The following is an 18,036-nucleotide window of genomic DNA, read 5'->3' as shown; positions in this document are numbered from 1 at the left end:
CTAACTAACGAAGGTTCTTAGGATTTTTAATCTTTTGTGGTTCTCATTTGAATATATATATATATATATATATATATATATATATATATATATATATATATATATATATATATATATATATATATATATATATATATATATTATTATTTATGTTTGATTTTGTCAGTAATCTCGAAATCGATTTGTAACCTTCATCACTTGAAATCGTTACTATTTCGGTATCAATACTATCACTGTTCGAAGCTTTTTGTCATTGTAAATAAAGAATTTGTGTTATGTTGTATGAATAAAAATAATTATCGTAGGACCACAATCCAAAAAACCTCTTTCCAACTAAAACAGATAAGAGGATAAGACGGGGAATTATGTCTCATGCTAACATTGTTTGTAGTAGTTTAGACTTTATTCAACAAAAAGAAAAATTTGTAAATGCATCATTAATATATCCTTCAAGCACTAAAAGTTGATAAAACAAATTAAAATACTTTAACATAAAACATAGAACTTAACTTCCGATATATTTAGTAAAAACTTAAATTTTGTTTATTGAACTTTTTCAATAATAATAATAACAATAATAATAATAATAATAAATCTTGTTTATTTATTATTGTAGAAAGAACATTGGAAAAATGGGTAAATAAAAGATGGGCGACGTCACAAGAGTTTAATTATTGGTGATTCGTGTCAGCCTTTTCGACTAAAAAACGAACACTCGTCTCCTCTCCACCACCGGCTCCAAGTTTCAGAATCCCTGTTGCTGTGCTCTCTCTCTCTTTCTCTCTCTCTCTCTCTCTCTCTCTCTCTCTCTCTGTAGGTCACTGTTGATTATAGAGGATCTAATGGAGTACGAGAGGATTCACAAGCTTCAGGTAAACTTCTCCTGTTCTTCTCGCTAATTTACTATGCTGCAAATGTAGTCAATGAAATCAGTAGCAGCTCCCTCTGTTCATTTTGACCTACACGCAACCTCCGTACCAACAGACTGATTTAGTCAAGAAAGATATCTTCATCAATCGTCATTATTTTGGTGCGAAAAATCGTACTTGTTTATTTTTATATTCCAATGCGTTTCTGGTTTCTGTTCATCACTCGGATTCCTCTTTCGAATCTTCTGATTTTTGTGGAATCAGTTCGTCTTCCCGTTTAATCCACATTTGTAGGGGTCCTTTTTTTGTTGAGGGGTTTTCGTAAATTAGTCTATAAAATTTGTCAGTTTCTTCAGGTATTGATCAATAACGAGAGCTAAATTAATGTGTCTTCTGTTGTTTTAATCAATCAATCGAAGATCCGTGATGAGTTTTTGTTTATTCAATCCATTTAGGTTGGGATAATATCTCCAAGTAAACTGAGGATGAAGCTGATGGGGCAGAGGAAAAAAGATGGAGGATCAAAAAGCAATTCAGCAAGAACTTCTCCTTCTAAACTTGAAGATACAGAGTTTGTGAAGAACAGTTTGTTAGCTTCAAATTCTGGAGTTTCTGATGAGGAAGGTGTGTGTTTCAAGTATTTCTCTAAACTGTAATCATTTACTTATTGAATGTGTTTTTCGATGTCGTCTTCATAAAACAAAACCCTAAAACCTTGCTGCCTAAAAATGGTGATGTTGATGCTATCAGAATGTGTTTGGATACACTTTTAAACTGAACATTATACCTTAATTAATTACGTATTTTCTGATTTCCGCATTTTCACTGCTTTAATTAGCTAGATTCTTCAAAATATCAAATGAAAATTAGAAGTATGAAGCTATACTATTTCTTCTGTTTATCCCTTTTGATGTTGAACTATCTTAATCTTTAGCTTTTAAGTAAAGTACTTTAAGCCAAAGTTTTGCTTTTTGGACTGTAAATTCATACACTTTTTATGTTCAAAATGGTCCTCAAATTTGCAGGTTCTGCCATGGCAATTTCATCACTGACATTTGACAGCACAGAAATCGGTCAGGGTCCCGGGCAGCCAAAAGAAAGTCGGGCAAAACCCCATCAATTTCAAAAAGCAGATAGCAGTAATTCGAGTTCAGTTCACCCTTTAAGATCATTAGAAGATGAAAATCTTGATTATGATAGTAATGCAAGTTCTTCAAGCTTTGAGTTTCATAAAGGCGAACAAAGATCCACCCATAATGCCATTTCAAGATCCCTTTTGAGACCCATGTCTTCTAAATGGAACGATGCTGAAAAATGGATAAGCAATAGGCAAAATTTGCATAATCATAATGCAAAAAACACCCTTCAAAACCGGGCAAACCGGGCAGCTGTTAGTTCCATCAAACGGGTCGATTTTTGTCAACAAATGGTGCCCGACAAGTTTTCTTTTACACCTTCCGAGTCACAAGATGAGCCCGTTTCTGGTCAGGCGAGTGGACTCAGTGAGTCAATCGATCCGTGTCCTGAAAGTAAAGACTTGAAAGAGGTTGACAACAGAGAGTCATCATGTGGACCGAGTTCAAACCAGGATAAAACAGGTATTTCACGTCATTTTTTCCCTTTTAATTTTGCATGTCACGGTTTAATCGTTAGTCACTTTGACCCTAGCACAGGTTTGACCGAGGGTAAAATGGTCTTTTTTTGTATACCATCTGAAATATAAAACATAGGTTATGGGTGGACCTATGTGAATGCCAGCACATATCAAAAAAAGAAATTTTATAAGATGAGGGCAAAATGGTCATTTTACATTTACTTAACAACCGGGACATACCCTTATCAAAAATATTGGAAATGGAAGTATTGTACTAGGTCCATAAAAAGTAACATAGTACATAAACGAAAATCGTAACAAGTAAAAGATTTTGTACAATAGGCAAAAAAAAATGAAACTTATTTACCATTTCCATAAAAAGAAATACCAAATTGTAATCCACTCATATTCATTTCACTTTTAAGAGTAAATTTCAAATTTGGTCCCCTCGTGATACCTTATTTTTTCAATCTTGGTCCTTATTGAAGTTTTTGTAACGTATTTGGTCCCTGATCCAATTAAAACGTCTATATTTTTATAGGGACCAAAATGTAATTTTGATTATTGAAAAATGATGGAATGTAGGTTGTCATGAAGTAAGATCGGTTTCAATGAGAGACATGGGAACGGAAATGACTCCGATTCCAAGTCAAGAGCCTTCAATGACTTCCACACCCGTGGGGGCCACAACGCCCCTTCGGAGTCCAAATTCTTCAATTCCATCAACACCCCGAAGAGGAAGAGGAAACGGAGTACACAATTCCACTCCCGTAGAGCATGAGGAGTCACGAAATCCAAAAGAGTTGACCGAGCAAGAAGTCAAACTTAGAACACGGAAGGAAATTTTACAGCTAGGGGTACAACTCGGGAAGATGAACATTGCGGCTTGGGCAAGTAAAGAGGACACAGAAAAGAAAGCGGTGGAGGGCGAAACGGACATTTTGGCCGAAGAGGCATTGCGGGTTGAGTTTGAGAAACGCGCGGTTGCGTGGGAAGATGCCGAGAAATCCAAACATAATGCAAGGTATGTGTTTTTAAACACAAGGGTAAAATGGTCATTTATTCTTTTTCGTAAATGTTTTTTTTATAAATGTTATTTATTGATGTATGATTAGATTTATACGCGAAGAGATAAAGATTCAAGCATGGGAGAGTCAACAGAAAGCAAAACTTGAAGCAGAAATGAGAAGAATAGAGGTAAATTTATTTGCTTTTTTGTTTTTTAAATGTTCAAATTTACCATAATAATTATAAATGAAGGAAGGAAATTTTTTTAAAATTAAATTAAATTTGTGATTTTTTTTAGGTTGAAGTGGAAGAAAAGAGGGCACATGCACAAGCAAAAATGTTGAAAAAGATTGCAATTTCAAGGCAGAAATCGGAAGCGAAAAGGGCGGCGGCGGAAGCCCAAAAGAGCCGACGGGCGGCACGGGCGGCGGCACAGGCGGAATACATCCGGCAAACTGGCCGGATTCCGCCATCATCACCGCACAGTTGCTGCGGTTGGTCATAAAAAAAAAAAAAAAAAAAAAGGACACCAAATTAGAGTGTGGTTTTTGATTAATGGAATTGACTTGTGTTTGATGTATAATTTGTTGTTTGGGTTTCAAGATCCGGCAAAAACCACAAGTGAAAGGGTGATTTGAATTGAAGTGGAGTGAGTTAATGGCAGTTGTTGGTGGCACCCCAATCATTTTAATTATTTTTATTCAATTTTTAAATATATAAACAATTAAATGATTAAATAAAATGGTCCCTTTCGGGAATGGTCAAAGTAGGGAAGCATGTGGGTGGGTGGGTTGTACTTTCTAGGAAAAATTCTTTTTTGACCGCCTACTTTGCTCTTTGACTACTCTCATGTTTTTTTAGAATAAAATCTCAATTTTCTAATTTCTTCCTTTATACTTTTTCAATAATTTATTACGTTTATTAGATGTATTTTAGCTTTTTAATAAATAAAAGAAAATTAGAATATTGGATTACTTAATTAATATTATAAAAAACTTAATATTCTAATTTTCTTTTATAATATTAATTAAGTAGAATGTATATATGAAAAAATTGGACATTTTTGGAAAACAATATAAATTAGAACAATATAAATTCAACCGATAAAAATATATTAAAAACTAAATAGAATGTATATATGAAAAAATTAGATATTTTTGGAAAACAATATAAATTCAACCGATAAAAATATATTAAAAACTAAATAATATATATATATATGAAAAAATTGGATATTTTTAACCAATTCCTAAAACAATTATATAAAACGATGAGACTTTTGATGATAGGGTCTGAAAATTCCGGCGGAATTAAATTGTATGATTTTGAGAAAAATAATATTAATATACGAGGATTATTGAATGGAATTTCAAATTCTAATAAATAGTTTTTTAATGTTACTTGATTATCGTGACGACGTTATATATAACGCCACAACGGGGATCTCTATACGCCTCCCTCCGTGTGTCATTTTGTAAAGCTTCACGTTAAAATTACATTTACATGGATGGAAATATCTTCTTTTTTTATATTTAATCATATAGTTACTTCTTATAAGAATATGTTAGAAGTAGTAAATACACACTTCAAAACAATTCGACTCTGAAATATAATACTATAAATTAGATGCTTTCATATCGAAATAATATAATATTATTTTTTAGGCTTTCATATATCGGCGTCCAATGTTTAGCACTTGAATTGAATGAAACAAAGGCTAGTGAGCTACCACTCTATAAGCTAGGCTAGGCCGGTGGGTGTGTAATAATGCATGGCTTTTTTATGGTTCACTCATTTACAATCATTGTTTATCAAATAGAATACAATATTTATAAGCCAGATAACAGACAAAACAATATAATTTTTTTTATAACAATGGTGAATTAGGGATAATTTTAACACTAGGCCCAACCAATACATTGAAAATCATATGAACTAGCTAGGCAAACCATTTTCAAATGTAGGCAGAAGATCGTTCAAGAGTTCAAGTTTATAGTCCTATTTTATAATTGTAACAAAACTAAATCTCAAGGAATAAAATATGAGATACACCTTACTTCAACCTCATTTTATAAACTTTTATAGATGTTTTTTTTTTTCATATTTTCTTAAATAATAAAATCATTATTAATGACACCAATCTATACAATCACTATTCTATTTAGCGATATTCACAAAATGATCGTATGATATTTTAGGACATCTCATTGGGACTTTATAGTGATTTACCATAAAGTCTGCTTAGCATAATATATTAGGAATCTCATCATAAAATGCTAAAAGGTAGGTGTATGTTTATGTTCATATATGTACTTGTACTTACGCAAACATGTCTCTGAGAATACCAATGTTACACAATGCAACATAAAATCTTAAGTGAACGTTATTATCATTATATTCTGTTCATTTGTTGACCACGTGTACATGTCATCGACAATGTTATAAGTTATTGTATTATAACGTACGCTAGGGAAGAACGTTTTTACCCATTTATCATGACCAATATTGTCAATATGTTTGAGTTGACTCAAAACTATGCATTAAAGTCTAGACAACCCCTTTTCAAAATCAGATATATGATTTGCAAGTCATGTGGATGAACTCATTTTTAGTTGGAGATAAACTACATTCGTAGTATGGTATATTAGTAATGATAAGTATGTCCAAACCTTAACAAACACATTTGTAGGAAAAAAGTTCTGAACTCTATAATGGGTGTCCGAAATATGAGTCCAAAATATGATTCTGAAACTGAAATATCAGTACAAAACAGTTTAAGTCCAATCTATGTCAGAAAAAGCAAATGTATTATCTAAATAGTTGGTCTAAAATGTTTTTAACATTTTAAGTCACATCATATAGAAACTGTCAAACTAAACTAGCTCCCATATATGGTTATGGTTATTTTCGCAAACGGCTTAAACTTTGGTCATTTTCCCTTTATTCTACAATCTCATGTGTTACTTTTGTGAATGTCCCCTCTATTTATTAAATATTATATCATCACTTTGGGAAAACATATGCGGATAACCTCCTAAAGTTATTAACTTGTAATTATTTAAAATAAATATACAGCTTTAATAGTTTTCAGATTACTAAAATTATAAATATCTAAAAGAAAACCTAAAAAGACCAACATTCAGAAATAAAGAGAGTATTCTGTATTAAAAATAATCATATTATAATATAAATTTGGATCTAGTAATTTGCTTTCAACTCATTTGAAGACTTCTTTAGTTCTTTACATGTCGGAGCAGTGTCATCTAATCAGTCCACTGTGCACTGTTAAATTGCTGGCTTTAGGAGACAAAACTATTTGTACATTTTTCATAAAATGCCATTAATTTTATTATTACTTTAAAATTAATCCATACTAAAAAAATATTCATTTACCATTTCTTAAAATATCAAGTTTATCATAATAGTAGGTATTTCGAAAAAGAAAATAAAAAATTATGAAATATCCTAATTAATTATACGTGATTTCAGTCTCATTAATTCATCCCCCACTTTGGTACTACAAAGTACAAAACCCTTAACTATTTCCATAAATATACATTATCCTTCTAGTTTCATAATATAACAACCTACCAAGGAACCCAATCCATATTGGAACTTAAACTCCCACAATAGCTACTAAGACTCAAACCCGTAACTTCCTAATTGAAACATAATACAAAGTCTTTGCATATTGTCCGCAGTCCAAACACATCGATAGAGCGATCATATTAATTACAATTTCGGTTTTCATAAGTACCTAAACCTTAAAATCAAACAATTCCCTCGTGAGAATTGTCACTAAAGTTACACACACACCATGAATCCAACATGGCGTTGCTTTAATTCGCCAGAATACTAGTATTCTAGCGAACTGACTGACGCAACGCCAGTGCTCAGATTCATAGACTCTTGTCGCGATGGAGTCCGTATCGGAACCGAGTTAAGAAGCTCGAGACCTTGTTTTCCCATTTGTTGCACCTCTTGCGGCGATAGTATCTTGATACACCATACACTGCTCACAAACTCCCTGTTTTTTTTGCATAATTCGTCAAGTTGCATAATAATAATAATAATAATAATAATTGCATAAATTGGTAAAAAGGGAACTTACGGCCAAGGGTCGTCACCGAGGAGAAGAACGTCATTCTCTCGGTCAACAAATACAAGCTGCCAGCCTGATCTCAAAGGGTCCTCCAATTGGCCTTCAAGGCCAAACATTTGTGCGAGTTCACTTCGTAGCTCATGGTAACTACTAAATTTTGCTATATCGAGTGATCTCCCAAAACACCCCGATTTATAAACCTATAAAAAGATATAAAAAAAAAACCAAATATCAAACAATAGCAAAAACCCTAAACCCTAAACCATAAACTGGTCGATCACTCATCACTACCAACATGTTGTAAAAGTTCACCTTAACGAAGGTTCGGGTGGGTGGGTTTGTTTGACCTGTGTTTTCTTGAGATTGTATAAAACCCGACCCGTCGATACAACTCGAAGGTGTCAACATCGGATTCATGGAAAAATCATTGGAAGAAGCAAACGGATTCGATAACCCTAAAAGATTTGAGTTATCGATGTTGACTCCAAACAAGATATTATTATTATGACTTTGCGGGTCGTTATTATTCGGTTCTTGATCGATGGAGCACTCTCGACCCGGAAACGGAGGTAAAGAAACCGCAGTTTGTGAAAGGTTTGTGTTTTGGGTAAGGCCCGTATTTGGCGGGCCGAGTTGCTCGACTTGGTGAAGAAGAGATTGTGAAGCTCCGGATACAAGTAACGGGTCAACCGCGACCCGTTTTGCAGGCCAACCCGTGGAAGTCAACAAGGAAGCAGAGCGAGGGATGTTAAGAAGTTGTGAGGTTTCATCGTGTGAAAACGGGCCTAAAAGGTTTCCGTTTGAGTCCGAGAAGTTTGACTGAGAAGTTGACCCGAATTGACCCATTGTGAAAGGGTTTTGGTGTTGAAGTTGGGGGAGAAGTGAAACGGGTTGGTTTTCGAGAATGAAAGCGGGTTGACTCATTGACCCGGTGGGAATGGGTTGGTGTTGTTGGAATTGTAGAAGTGACGGGTTTGACTGTTTGACCGCATCGATACTCCTCATTTCTTGGAGGGCGGCTGCCGCCATGGCTTGGTAGATATCGGTGGTGGTTTGCATACCGAGCATGCCAATGCCGCCACCGCCACCGCCACCGCCATCGAACCGTGGCTGCAACCACGGCGAACCCCCGAGTCCTTGAAAATTGAGAGATTGACCGAGATCACCACCACCACCACCACCACGAAGCCACATGATCGGTGAGTTCATTCCTAGATCTTCTTCTTTCATCCCTACACTCATAATACCAAATTATGTACATTTGCTTATGAATAATAGTAATGAAGAAATGTAAGTAGGTTTATATTACGGGTAGAGAAATATAAGTACCATTATAAGCGGGCAGTCCGGGCGGCCAAGGGCGTTTTAGTCGAAGCGGAAACTGTGAGGGGTACATTGGGAAAGTTGTGAGGGGTTCAATTTCCCAAAGGGAAACTCTCGGTTGTCTCTCTCCAGCTGTAGATTCATCCCATCCGACCTTCACGGATCTCCAATGTGAGTTCAACCATCGATTTGGATCCAAATCACAGATACCCGTTATAGTTCCCATATACCTGAAATATAAGAAAACCAAAATCATAAAGAAAACTATACAACGAGAAAAAAATAAGATTTCTTCAAATTGGAATTTGTATATACCTACGAACGCTTGATTCTTCTGTTTCAAACAACATCCGAAACCGCATGCCTACAGAAACGCGTGTATGATAAACCGCTTTGACATATTTAGCGAGCGGAATTACAAATTCCGATGGACATGCCCTGTGAATAATTAGGATTTAGAGAAGTTTTAATTGAATAAGATAAGGGTGTCGATTAATTTAAATTAATAAATAAATACCTCGGATTATAGAAAATTGTGAAGCGGCTATTAGTTGCCGCCGCATGGGCGGCGGCTGCAAGGAGGCCGAGGTGCATGCTGTCACTGGATAGAACGGAAGATGGCATGACAGTTTGAGGTCGATTTGCTCGCCGGATTCCTAACAGCAACTGGTTTTTCTCATTCCTGTGATGATGATATTTGGAAAAATCATAAAACCGAACAAGAAGGTAATCTTAATGTTCGGAAATCAGGAGGGTAAAATGGTCATTTACACATTCGTTCAATCCGAAAAAGAAACAGACTTTGTGTATACAACACACTGCTTACCATATGAATAGAACTGAATCACCTGCAACAAGTCTTTTTGCACTTACAAAAACACTCCAACCTGTTGTGAGAAGATGCCTTTTCGGCTGTCCTGGAATAGTGTAAAAAAATAGATCATCAATATGGGCAAGGGTAAATTTGTAAATTTGTAAAACAGTTGGGACTTAATGGGGAAAGCCTCCTTTCTTCCTTATCGTTCTTTTCGTTCTTTATAAGTTCATTAAGTAAAAAGTGTCTTAAAATGTTTATGAAACAAAAGAATTTGATAGTATACCACGGAATATATGTCTAAATTTCCATTCATTGTCGTGTAAATCCCTAGCGATTAATTCTTGAGCAGGAGGTTGTTGTGAAAAGTCCTACAAATTTTTCCACAAAGATAGTCAAATTAGTCAAAATTGGTCAAAATCAAACCTCAACGAAACACAATCGTTTGAACGATTAGGTTACCAATGGAGGAAACACTTTCTCAGCTGCACGACGAGGAACTGAAAATCCACCATGAGTGCTTGTGTCACTTGCTGTCAAAGTTTTACAAAAGTAATTTGTCGGTTGTTTGCTAGGGGCACCCAAATCCGCAGGAAGAAATGCTTCTTTTTGTTCATCCTATATAAATCACAAAAGAAACTTTAAGCACATAATTTGGGAAACTAAAATGTTTAAAATGTCTGAAAAGTCGAGACAACGTACAGAGTTCAATGGTTGCAGTGTCATCTGAGCGTAAACCTCATCAGTCTCCACATCTGCCTGATGAAAAATATCGAGTCAATAAAACCACAAAAATATGCATATCTATCAGGCACAATGTGTGTGATACATATAATTATATATATCATGTAAATTGTACCTAATAGGCACATTATGCATGATATTATATACAAGTATGCGTATTAGGCACATTGTGTGTAATACGTACTTGTATGTACATCTGACAAGACACAATGTATGCATGTATCATGCACATTGTATGTATCAGGCACCCTGATACATACAAATATGCATCATATGTATCAAACACATTGTGTCTTGCTTGATATACATATACGTATGTATTATGCACAATGTGCCTAATATGCACACTTGTATGTAATATCATGCATAATGTGCCTATGAGGCACAATTTGCATGATATATATAATTATATGTATCAAGCACATTTTGCCCGATATATATATATATATATAATGTGTCTGATGCTATCAGACACATTTACAAACTTGTTCCAAGAGGAACAAGAATGAAAGAAAAGAAAAAATGTATGTATGGGTGCTTACATGCATGGTCACATTGTGAAGTTGACAAACGAGTTGTGGAGGCAAGCTCGGGTAGTTGGGAGTATGAGCATCTACTTCTTTGTTTGTTGATGCAGCAACCTACATTAACGGTTTTCAAAATGAAATTAAAATGTGTACATTTTCTTTTTCTTTTTTTTATTGTGGATTATACCAAATTATTAAAACCAACCTGTTCGCTGTGACCCTGTGGGAAGTATACCACACGACTTCCAACCGTAGGCAGGGAAACAAGAGGGCCCGCACAAGCATGCCAGAGTTCAGAATTTAAACATCTTTTCTCCCCTGAAAACAAAATCACAAATCATAAATTAACTTTTAAGTCACTTGTTTGTGATATGTCAACAAAGAATCTTTAATTTATACAGATGATTAGTTATTAGAATCGAGTCCAAAAAATAGCAACATACTTTTGTTAATTTGTTTATTACAGCATTGTACTTTAAAAAATCTACTCAATTATAGCAATGTCATCCGAAAACAAATCAATTCTTATTGCTATAATTGAGTAGATTTTTCAAAGTATAATTTCCTAATAAGAGAAAAAAAAAAAAAAAAAACATACAACACAAATACATAAACTAATACTAACAATAACACTAATCAGCAAACATAATTCACAAAGCCAAAAGAGCCATGGTTCTCCATAGTGCATATTTTAAACAAAAAAACATAATTACATGTATGATCAAACTGAAAAGGAACAGACCTTCAGGCAATTGCTGACCAAAACCAACAGCAGAAAGCTTCATTTTCAGAGCTTCAAACAACAAAACTACTATAAACAATCAAGAATCTCAACAGTTAACCAGAAAAAGGGACCACTTTTTTTTTTCTTGATTCTTGCTTCTTTTTTCAACAATCCATACATATAAACCCCACTATTCCACTGAGATTTTCAACCGAAACCGGTCGTACTACAAAACAAAAACGATTTCCACTTCATTCGATCTTAATCGTCCTTACCCAAAACCCCAAATAACTCCACGAATCAACCAAAAACAACTTCATCTATGAAAATTCGTCTTTTTCTTGTTTCTTTGTAACAAACCCACCACCAAAATTAGCCGATAATCACAAACAAAAAGCTCATTCAGCTTCAACAACGACTCCAGATCTCACCCAAAGAAGAAAAAAAAACCTTAATTTTGCGAGCTTCTTGTAATCTTGAAACAGAAACCCTAAACAAAACCCAGATCTCTTTCACTAAGCTTGATCGATTCGAGTCAAAAAGTAAGCTTCTTGAAAGCTGAAAAACACTTAGGGAAACAGTGAGTTTCTTCAACAGAAAAGCGAGATTTGTAGATGAAGGTTCCTGTGTAGCATATCTGCTTACTATTGTTTTCTGTGTGTATTTTGTGGTAAAGGTTGAATGAGATCAAAGCTGAACCTTTTAGGGTTCTTCAACAGTTTTCCAGTAATGGAAATGGCTCACCTCTTTTGCTGCTATTTTGCTACTACTTTACTGTTACTAATACAAGTAGTCACTCGCCCCCATATTATTGTTATTTATTATTATTAAATCTTTTTTCTTTTTCTTTTTCTTCTCTCCCCACAATCAATCATCAAATAGAGCCATGAAACTTTTTCTTGGCCCAACACCTAACACATTCACAAAATAAAAAGTGAAATAGAAAATAAAACGTATACTGATACTGGATTGGATTGGATACCTCATGCAACATAAATTCTTGATTCGACTTTTTCCGAACATTATCAATCTCTTTGAGAAAAGTCATCTAGAAAGATTGTGTTGCGTGAATCTAATAAAAACTATTTTGATTGATTAAATGTATCAAATGTTATGTAAAAGGTTTAATCTTTTTGGTGGGGAGTGTAGAAGACTAGAGAGTGGAGAGACAAAGAGGACGTATACGTGTTTGTATTACGGAGTCGGATTTTTTCGGGCCAGAATCTCAATCTAGAGTTAGATTGGAATTGGATGTGGTCCTAGATTTTAATGTGGTACCAATACTATTCATCTTCATTTATCACAAGTCGCCAAAAAGTCATCTAAGATCTTTTTATTTGTAGCTTTAAAGAAGCACTTTTCCTTATTATTGTTTGTTATTTGAACACTATCAAATTGTGGAAATATAATCGTTTTTCATTTGCATAACTAAAGATATCTAAGCAAGCTTTAAGTCGCATGAGACTATTGGAACGATTGGATTAAAAAAAATTATACGGATTCAATTATCAAAATTGGTTATCCAAATTTTTTGGATACTATTGTATTTAAAATTATGTATATTTTAAAGTAAATACCAATGTTGTAAAAATTGGCTAGGCGTCTAGATAGTTGACACACTTTTATTATTTACAATTAATGCTAATCGATCCAATTAATTTGAGTCAGTAACTTGTTTGGCGGTCGGCAGTCTAGATGGTTCAAGTCTGTAAAAAAATAAAACTATCCGAATTTTAAAAATAAGTCTCTAATTAGTCAAACCAATGATAATGAGTCACTAAATTATAAGGATTGATGACTAAAATGTCAAAACGGTCATCGATTAGTCTAAAATTCATAATGTTTGATGGTTTAAATATATACAAACACTTGAATGTCAATTTTTATGTTTAATTACTTATTTTGTTAGGATATAGATAATAATTATTATTTAAATAAATTCTATTATAATTAAGGGTCCTCACCTAGACAGATTAGTCTATTGATCCAATCGACAACCCGACTATCGTCTAGCAACTTTTACAATCTTGGTAAATACTACTTAAAATTGTATAAAAAATAATGATATTTTTATTCAAACGGTCATTATTATACATATTAATTTTGGACATGGCTTATGAACAGTGGTCGATATTGAACCGGCTTCAATACTACCCTGTTTCAATCCATAATCCACGTCCATCATCCTCTAATCGGTAAATTGGGATCGCTCTTCTTAGGTCTCATTTATACTTTATTTATATATCTAATAAGAAGTATAAAATTGGTGACTAGAAGGTGAAAAAAGTAGAAAATAAAATATAAAGACAAAAAAAAAACAAAAAAAAAAATCAAATCGAATTAGGTGTAATAAGTAATAAAAAGCACAATAAGTAAAATTAAATATATAAAATTTAAAAATAAAAAAATAATTTGTGCTAGCATGTGTGTTGTATATGAGTATTAAGTGACTTATGTACATTCGTTCTAGCAAATCGAACAACTATTTGTGCTGTGTATAAGCGTTTTACTTATATAAAATTATAAGTTCTATAAAAGTAGGAGTTGTGAAATTAACATACAAGTGTTTATTAACACTTAATAGAATACAGGTACTTGTAAACAGTACAAGTATGCGTTCAAACTACATATAAGTATTATTTGTATTTATACGATTGCTTTTAGAGTGTATTCGATGCTACCATGAGACTATAATTGAACCATATGACTAGATCAATCCTCCTTCGGTGCCATAGTGAATGCACCACAATGCTTTTAGTGAATGCATCGCAACAAGTTCTATACAAGGCTTCATATTTATAGCATTTATTCTCATCCTTCACAAAGGGTTTGAATTAATCATCCCAAATCTTGCTCCCTTATTCATACTTTTTCTTCTTGAAATCTTGATTATTTCTTTCTCCTACACTTATTTCATGTTTCCTCTTGTTACTTGCAGTTTCGGTTCTATCCTTGTATCGTTCTTCTAAAGTTTTCTCAACTTTCATGCCTTCCTCATTGCCATAACCAAAGTAGTCGACTCTCCAAAGTTCAACTTGTAGTTCCAAGGTAGATAATTGATGTATTAATCCACTTTGGTTGCCTCATTAAGAGCTAATCTCTGCGCAAAACTCAACATAAGCACATGAATAATATGTAATACTTACAACACCAAAATTCCAAAATAATAAAATATATAATATAATGGTGTTAAAAAGAGAGACCAAAATTGAAATCAAACCCTCTCTAAGAAAACTATATTTACAAAATTAAAAATTTCTAAACTTTATTTAAAGAAAACGACAAAACTTGACTATTTTCCTATTTATTAAATATATAATAAAAATTAAACTGATAGGTCTAAGTTGATAAAAGAGTTCTTAAATCTCTTATAGGAAAATAACATAAAAGTTACTAAATTTACACTAAAATTCTAATTTGACATTGTGTTTTATTTTGTCTCAAACTAATTTGACCATGTATTTTCTAATTTGTTACAATTCTAACTACTTGATCGGTCAAACCGGTTGTCTACTTAGATGACATGATGATATGTCCGTTTAGATGACGTGACATATTGACATGATATGTTGATATATAAAATTAATTTTTTTTTCACAAAACACACTAAATTTTCATTTTTTTTTCAATTTTTACACTAAGATTTTTTTATTTCAATTTTGAAATTCTATTTTTTTGTTCCAAATCTAACATTATTTTTTTTTTCCAATTTTATTTAATATCGACCATTTTCCATTTGAAATTATATATATATATATATATATATATATATATATATATATATATATATATATATATATATATATATATGTGTGTGTGTGTGTGTGTTTGTGTGTTAAATTTTATAACCATATTTTTATATAAATACAAGGTTTTTTTTTATACCATAATGTTATGTATACATATGTATTAGTTATATTATAACCGTATTTTACATTAAATATACAACTTTAAAATGAGTTTTTAGATGTGGAGTACCGCACAATCACATAAGCTAATTTGATATTGGGAACATGAGGGTCTGATGTTCGCTTTAATTACCAATGTATCATTCGTTGTATATATTCGCACAACAAGAATTCGGAGTATTAGGGACGACGTTGTTTGGGACGACATAATCAATAGCGGCGACACCAGACTTGACGCGCTGTATGTCGCCGCTAAAACCACGCCGTCGTCGCTAATAGCGGCGTCGCTAAAGACAGACACCGGTGATCCGTCGGAGATACGCTACTTTCAATCGTGACCCTTGGTTTGGAAAATAATCCAACGGATAGGGTTTAATCCTGTGATAAGGCATTAGAGACGACGCCTTTAGCGGCGACATGTCGCCGCTAAAGGGTCCGATCCGTTAACGCACCCTAAAACGAAATCTGACCCTACAATTCCAACCAAATCCAACGGTTGGTAATCGCCAAAAAGTGCGCGTATGATTCCCTCCAATTTGTCGCCGCAAATAGCCACATGTCGCCGCTATTAGCGTCACCGCTAATAGCTTAGCCCTTTATGTTCCAGTTCGTCTTCCCCAGACGCTATTAGCGTCCCTTTTCTTTCAACCGGCGATTCCGGCGACTCCGGCGACTCCGGCGACTCCCAACGCTCTCCACCGCTGATTGGGCTACAAACCCTTCTCCCACCGGCCGATTGTCCTCCAAAACCGAGTCCCACCCACCGGCGGTTTAACTCCAAAGCGAGTGTCCTCCAATTCCGACGGGAGCTTCGATTTCGTGTTCATTTCTCCGGCGAGGTTAGTGTTCTTGCTCATATCTCCGCCCATTGTACTCCATTTAACACCACCGATTCTTATTTGAGTTGATTTCTTTTTTTTTTTTTTTTTTGTTCTTCGTTCCAGCAAGGTTAAGTTCAGCAGCTTCACCACTGAAAAGTTGTTCTAGCTTTCATTTTGCTGGCAGACAGGTTAGTTTGATTAGTATAATTTGATGTAAACTGTAAAATTGTTTATGAACCTAGAACTAGAACTGTGAATTTGATCTTTTTTTTCAATTGGTTGAATGTGTGTTTAGTTGATTAATTTGAATGTGTGTTTAGTTGATTAGTTGATTAATGTGGTTGAATATATATATATATATATATATATATATATATATATATATATATATATATATATATATATATATATATATATATATAGTTGTTGATAAATTTATATATATCATGTATGAGTTTGATAAATTTATATGTGAAATTGATATATATATATATATATATATATATATATATATATATATATATATATATATATATATATATATATATATATATATATATATATATATACTTGTTGATAAATTTATATATATCATGTATGAGTTTGATAAATTTATATGTGAAATTGATATATATATATATATATATATATATATATATATATATATATATATATATATATATATATATATATTGTGAAACTATTGTATGTTAATCATGAATTTGTATGTAAAATTTAAGAATATTCGTATGATTATTAGAAATATATTTTATTGTATATTAAAAGAATAAAATGAATACATCATAATAGATAATTTTTTCTATAAGTTAATGAAGAAACATTCGTAAAACAGGTTCTTAAAAGAAAAAAAACTAATTAAATAAATAACAAATATATAATATCATTTATCAGTAAAATTTAATAATAAAAAAAATTAAAAGTTAAAACGCTACGCTAAATCTATAAGTTATGAAAAAAAAAACGATAATATAAATAACAAATATATATACTATCGTTTAAAGTATCATTTTTTTGGATTGCATTGCTCCATCTCATGGCTGCTGTGATGGGTCATGGAGGCGACGGTGGTGACGAGCCACCACATCCGTTCGGTGGGGGTTTTGGTGATCACCAAAACGATGGTAATTAAAATCTATTCTAATTCAATGTATTTCACATTGTATGTATATAAAAAATTATTCTGACTAATATTTTTTTTATGCAGTGGTGCTTCTGAAACGAAGAGGCATGGCGGTAAATAAAAAAATGCACAAACTCTATAAAGCTAACGGTGAACGGCCTCTTAAGATAGTATTTGACGTAAATACTAACATGCCGATTGGGGAGGTGTATGAATGTTTTATTCGGGAGGTTGGGAGCTATATGTGGCGGGACATCGGTTTTGATAAAGACACATGGACAGAGGTTTCTGAAGCCGAAAGGGTTGGAATGTTGCAGTATCTTTCGGTAAATTATTTATAAAGTTATATATTTAATATTTTTAATTTTGATTTATTTTTAATTTATCTATTTTTTTTGTAGAGATGGTTTGATTTTGACGCGATTACAAATCATCCCATGGCTTCAACTTATTGGGCATCA

At 33.1% G+C, this 18,036-nt stretch overlaps 2 protein-coding genes across 3 annotated transcripts; one reads left to right on the top strand and one right to left on the bottom strand.

The window, feature by feature from the left end:
* Nucleotides 1-681: 681 nt before the first annotated feature.
* LOC145005625 (Remorin family protein) lies at nucleotides 682-4,171 on the top strand. 2 transcript variants are annotated; one of them, XM_078964739.1, is made up of 6 exons: nucleotides 682-872; nucleotides 1,325-1,493; nucleotides 1,895-2,467; nucleotides 3,049-3,487; nucleotides 3,579-3,660; nucleotides 3,770-4,171. In XM_078964739.1, the coding sequence occupies exons 1-6, from the start codon at nucleotides 843-845 to the stop codon at nucleotides 3,974-3,976; spliced, it is 1,500 nt and encodes a 499-aa protein (XP_078820865.1). In that variant the 5' UTR covers nucleotides 682-842; the 3' UTR covers nucleotides 3,977-4,171. The 2 variants fall into 2 exon arrangements, with proteins under 2 accessions (XP_078820865.1, XP_078820866.1); XM_078964740.1 differs by lacking the exon at nucleotides 682-872 and adding an exon at nucleotides 905-1,225.
* A 2,825-nt stretch (nucleotides 4,172-6,996) lies between these two features.
* On the bottom strand, nucleotides 6,997-12,610 carry ARF6 (auxin response factor 6). Its single transcript, XM_078964756.1, has 13 exons — nucleotides 11,724-12,610; nucleotides 11,187-11,299; nucleotides 10,997-11,095; nucleotides 10,413-10,469; nucleotides 10,173-10,328; nucleotides 9,997-10,081; nucleotides 9,723-9,813; nucleotides 9,414-9,578; nucleotides 9,212-9,334; nucleotides 8,903-9,126; nucleotides 7,886-8,805; nucleotides 7,583-7,773; nucleotides 6,997-7,498 (listed from the first exon to the last, which is right to left on the bottom strand). Exons 1-13 carry the CDS (start codon nucleotides 11,764-11,766, stop codon nucleotides 7,327-7,329), a joined length of 2,439 nt encoding a protein of 812 aa, XP_078820882.1. The 5' UTR covers nucleotides 11,767-12,610; the 3' UTR covers nucleotides 6,997-7,326.
* Nucleotides 12,611-18,036: the final 5,426 nt, after the last annotated feature.

This window comes from Lactuca saligna, chromosome 7 (assembly GCF_052625555.1).
Source record: "Lactuca saligna cultivar CGN05327 chromosome 7, ASM5262555v1, whole genome shotgun sequence".
NCBI classification, from domain to species: Eukaryota; Viridiplantae; Streptophyta; class Magnoliopsida; order Asterales; family Asteraceae; genus Lactuca; species Lactuca saligna.
This window is presented reverse-complemented; position numbering and strand designations above follow the sequence as displayed.

What these genes read in the sequence shown, in the direction of transcription:
- LOC145005625 (XM_078964739.1), top strand. Translation starts at nt 843, where the DNA reads ATGGAGTACGAGAGGATTCACAAGCTTCAG. An exon ending in TGGAGTTTCTGATGAGGAAG is followed by an intron (nt 1,494 to 1,894) that starts GTGTGTGTTTCA and finishes TCAAATTTGCAG; the next exon opens with GTTCTGCCATGGCAATTTCA. An exon ending in TTCAAACCAGGATAAAACAG is followed by an intron (nt 2,468 to 3,048) that starts GTATTTCACGTC and finishes GATGGAATGTAG; the next exon opens with GTTGTCATGAAGTAAGATCG.
- ARF6 (XM_078964756.1), bottom strand. Translation starts at nt 11,766, where the DNA reads ATGAAGCTTTCTGCTGTTGGTTTTGGTCAGCAATTGCCTGAAG. An exon ending in ACAATTTTCTATAATCCGAG is followed by an intron (nt 9,335 to 9,413) that starts GTATTTATTTAT and finishes AATTATTCACAG; the next exon opens with GGCATGTCCATCGGAATTTG. An exon ending in CTCGGTGACGACCCTTGGCC is followed by an intron (nt 7,499 to 7,582) that starts GTAAGTTCCCTT and finishes CAAAAAAAACAG; the next exon opens with GGAGTTTGTGAGCAGTGTAT.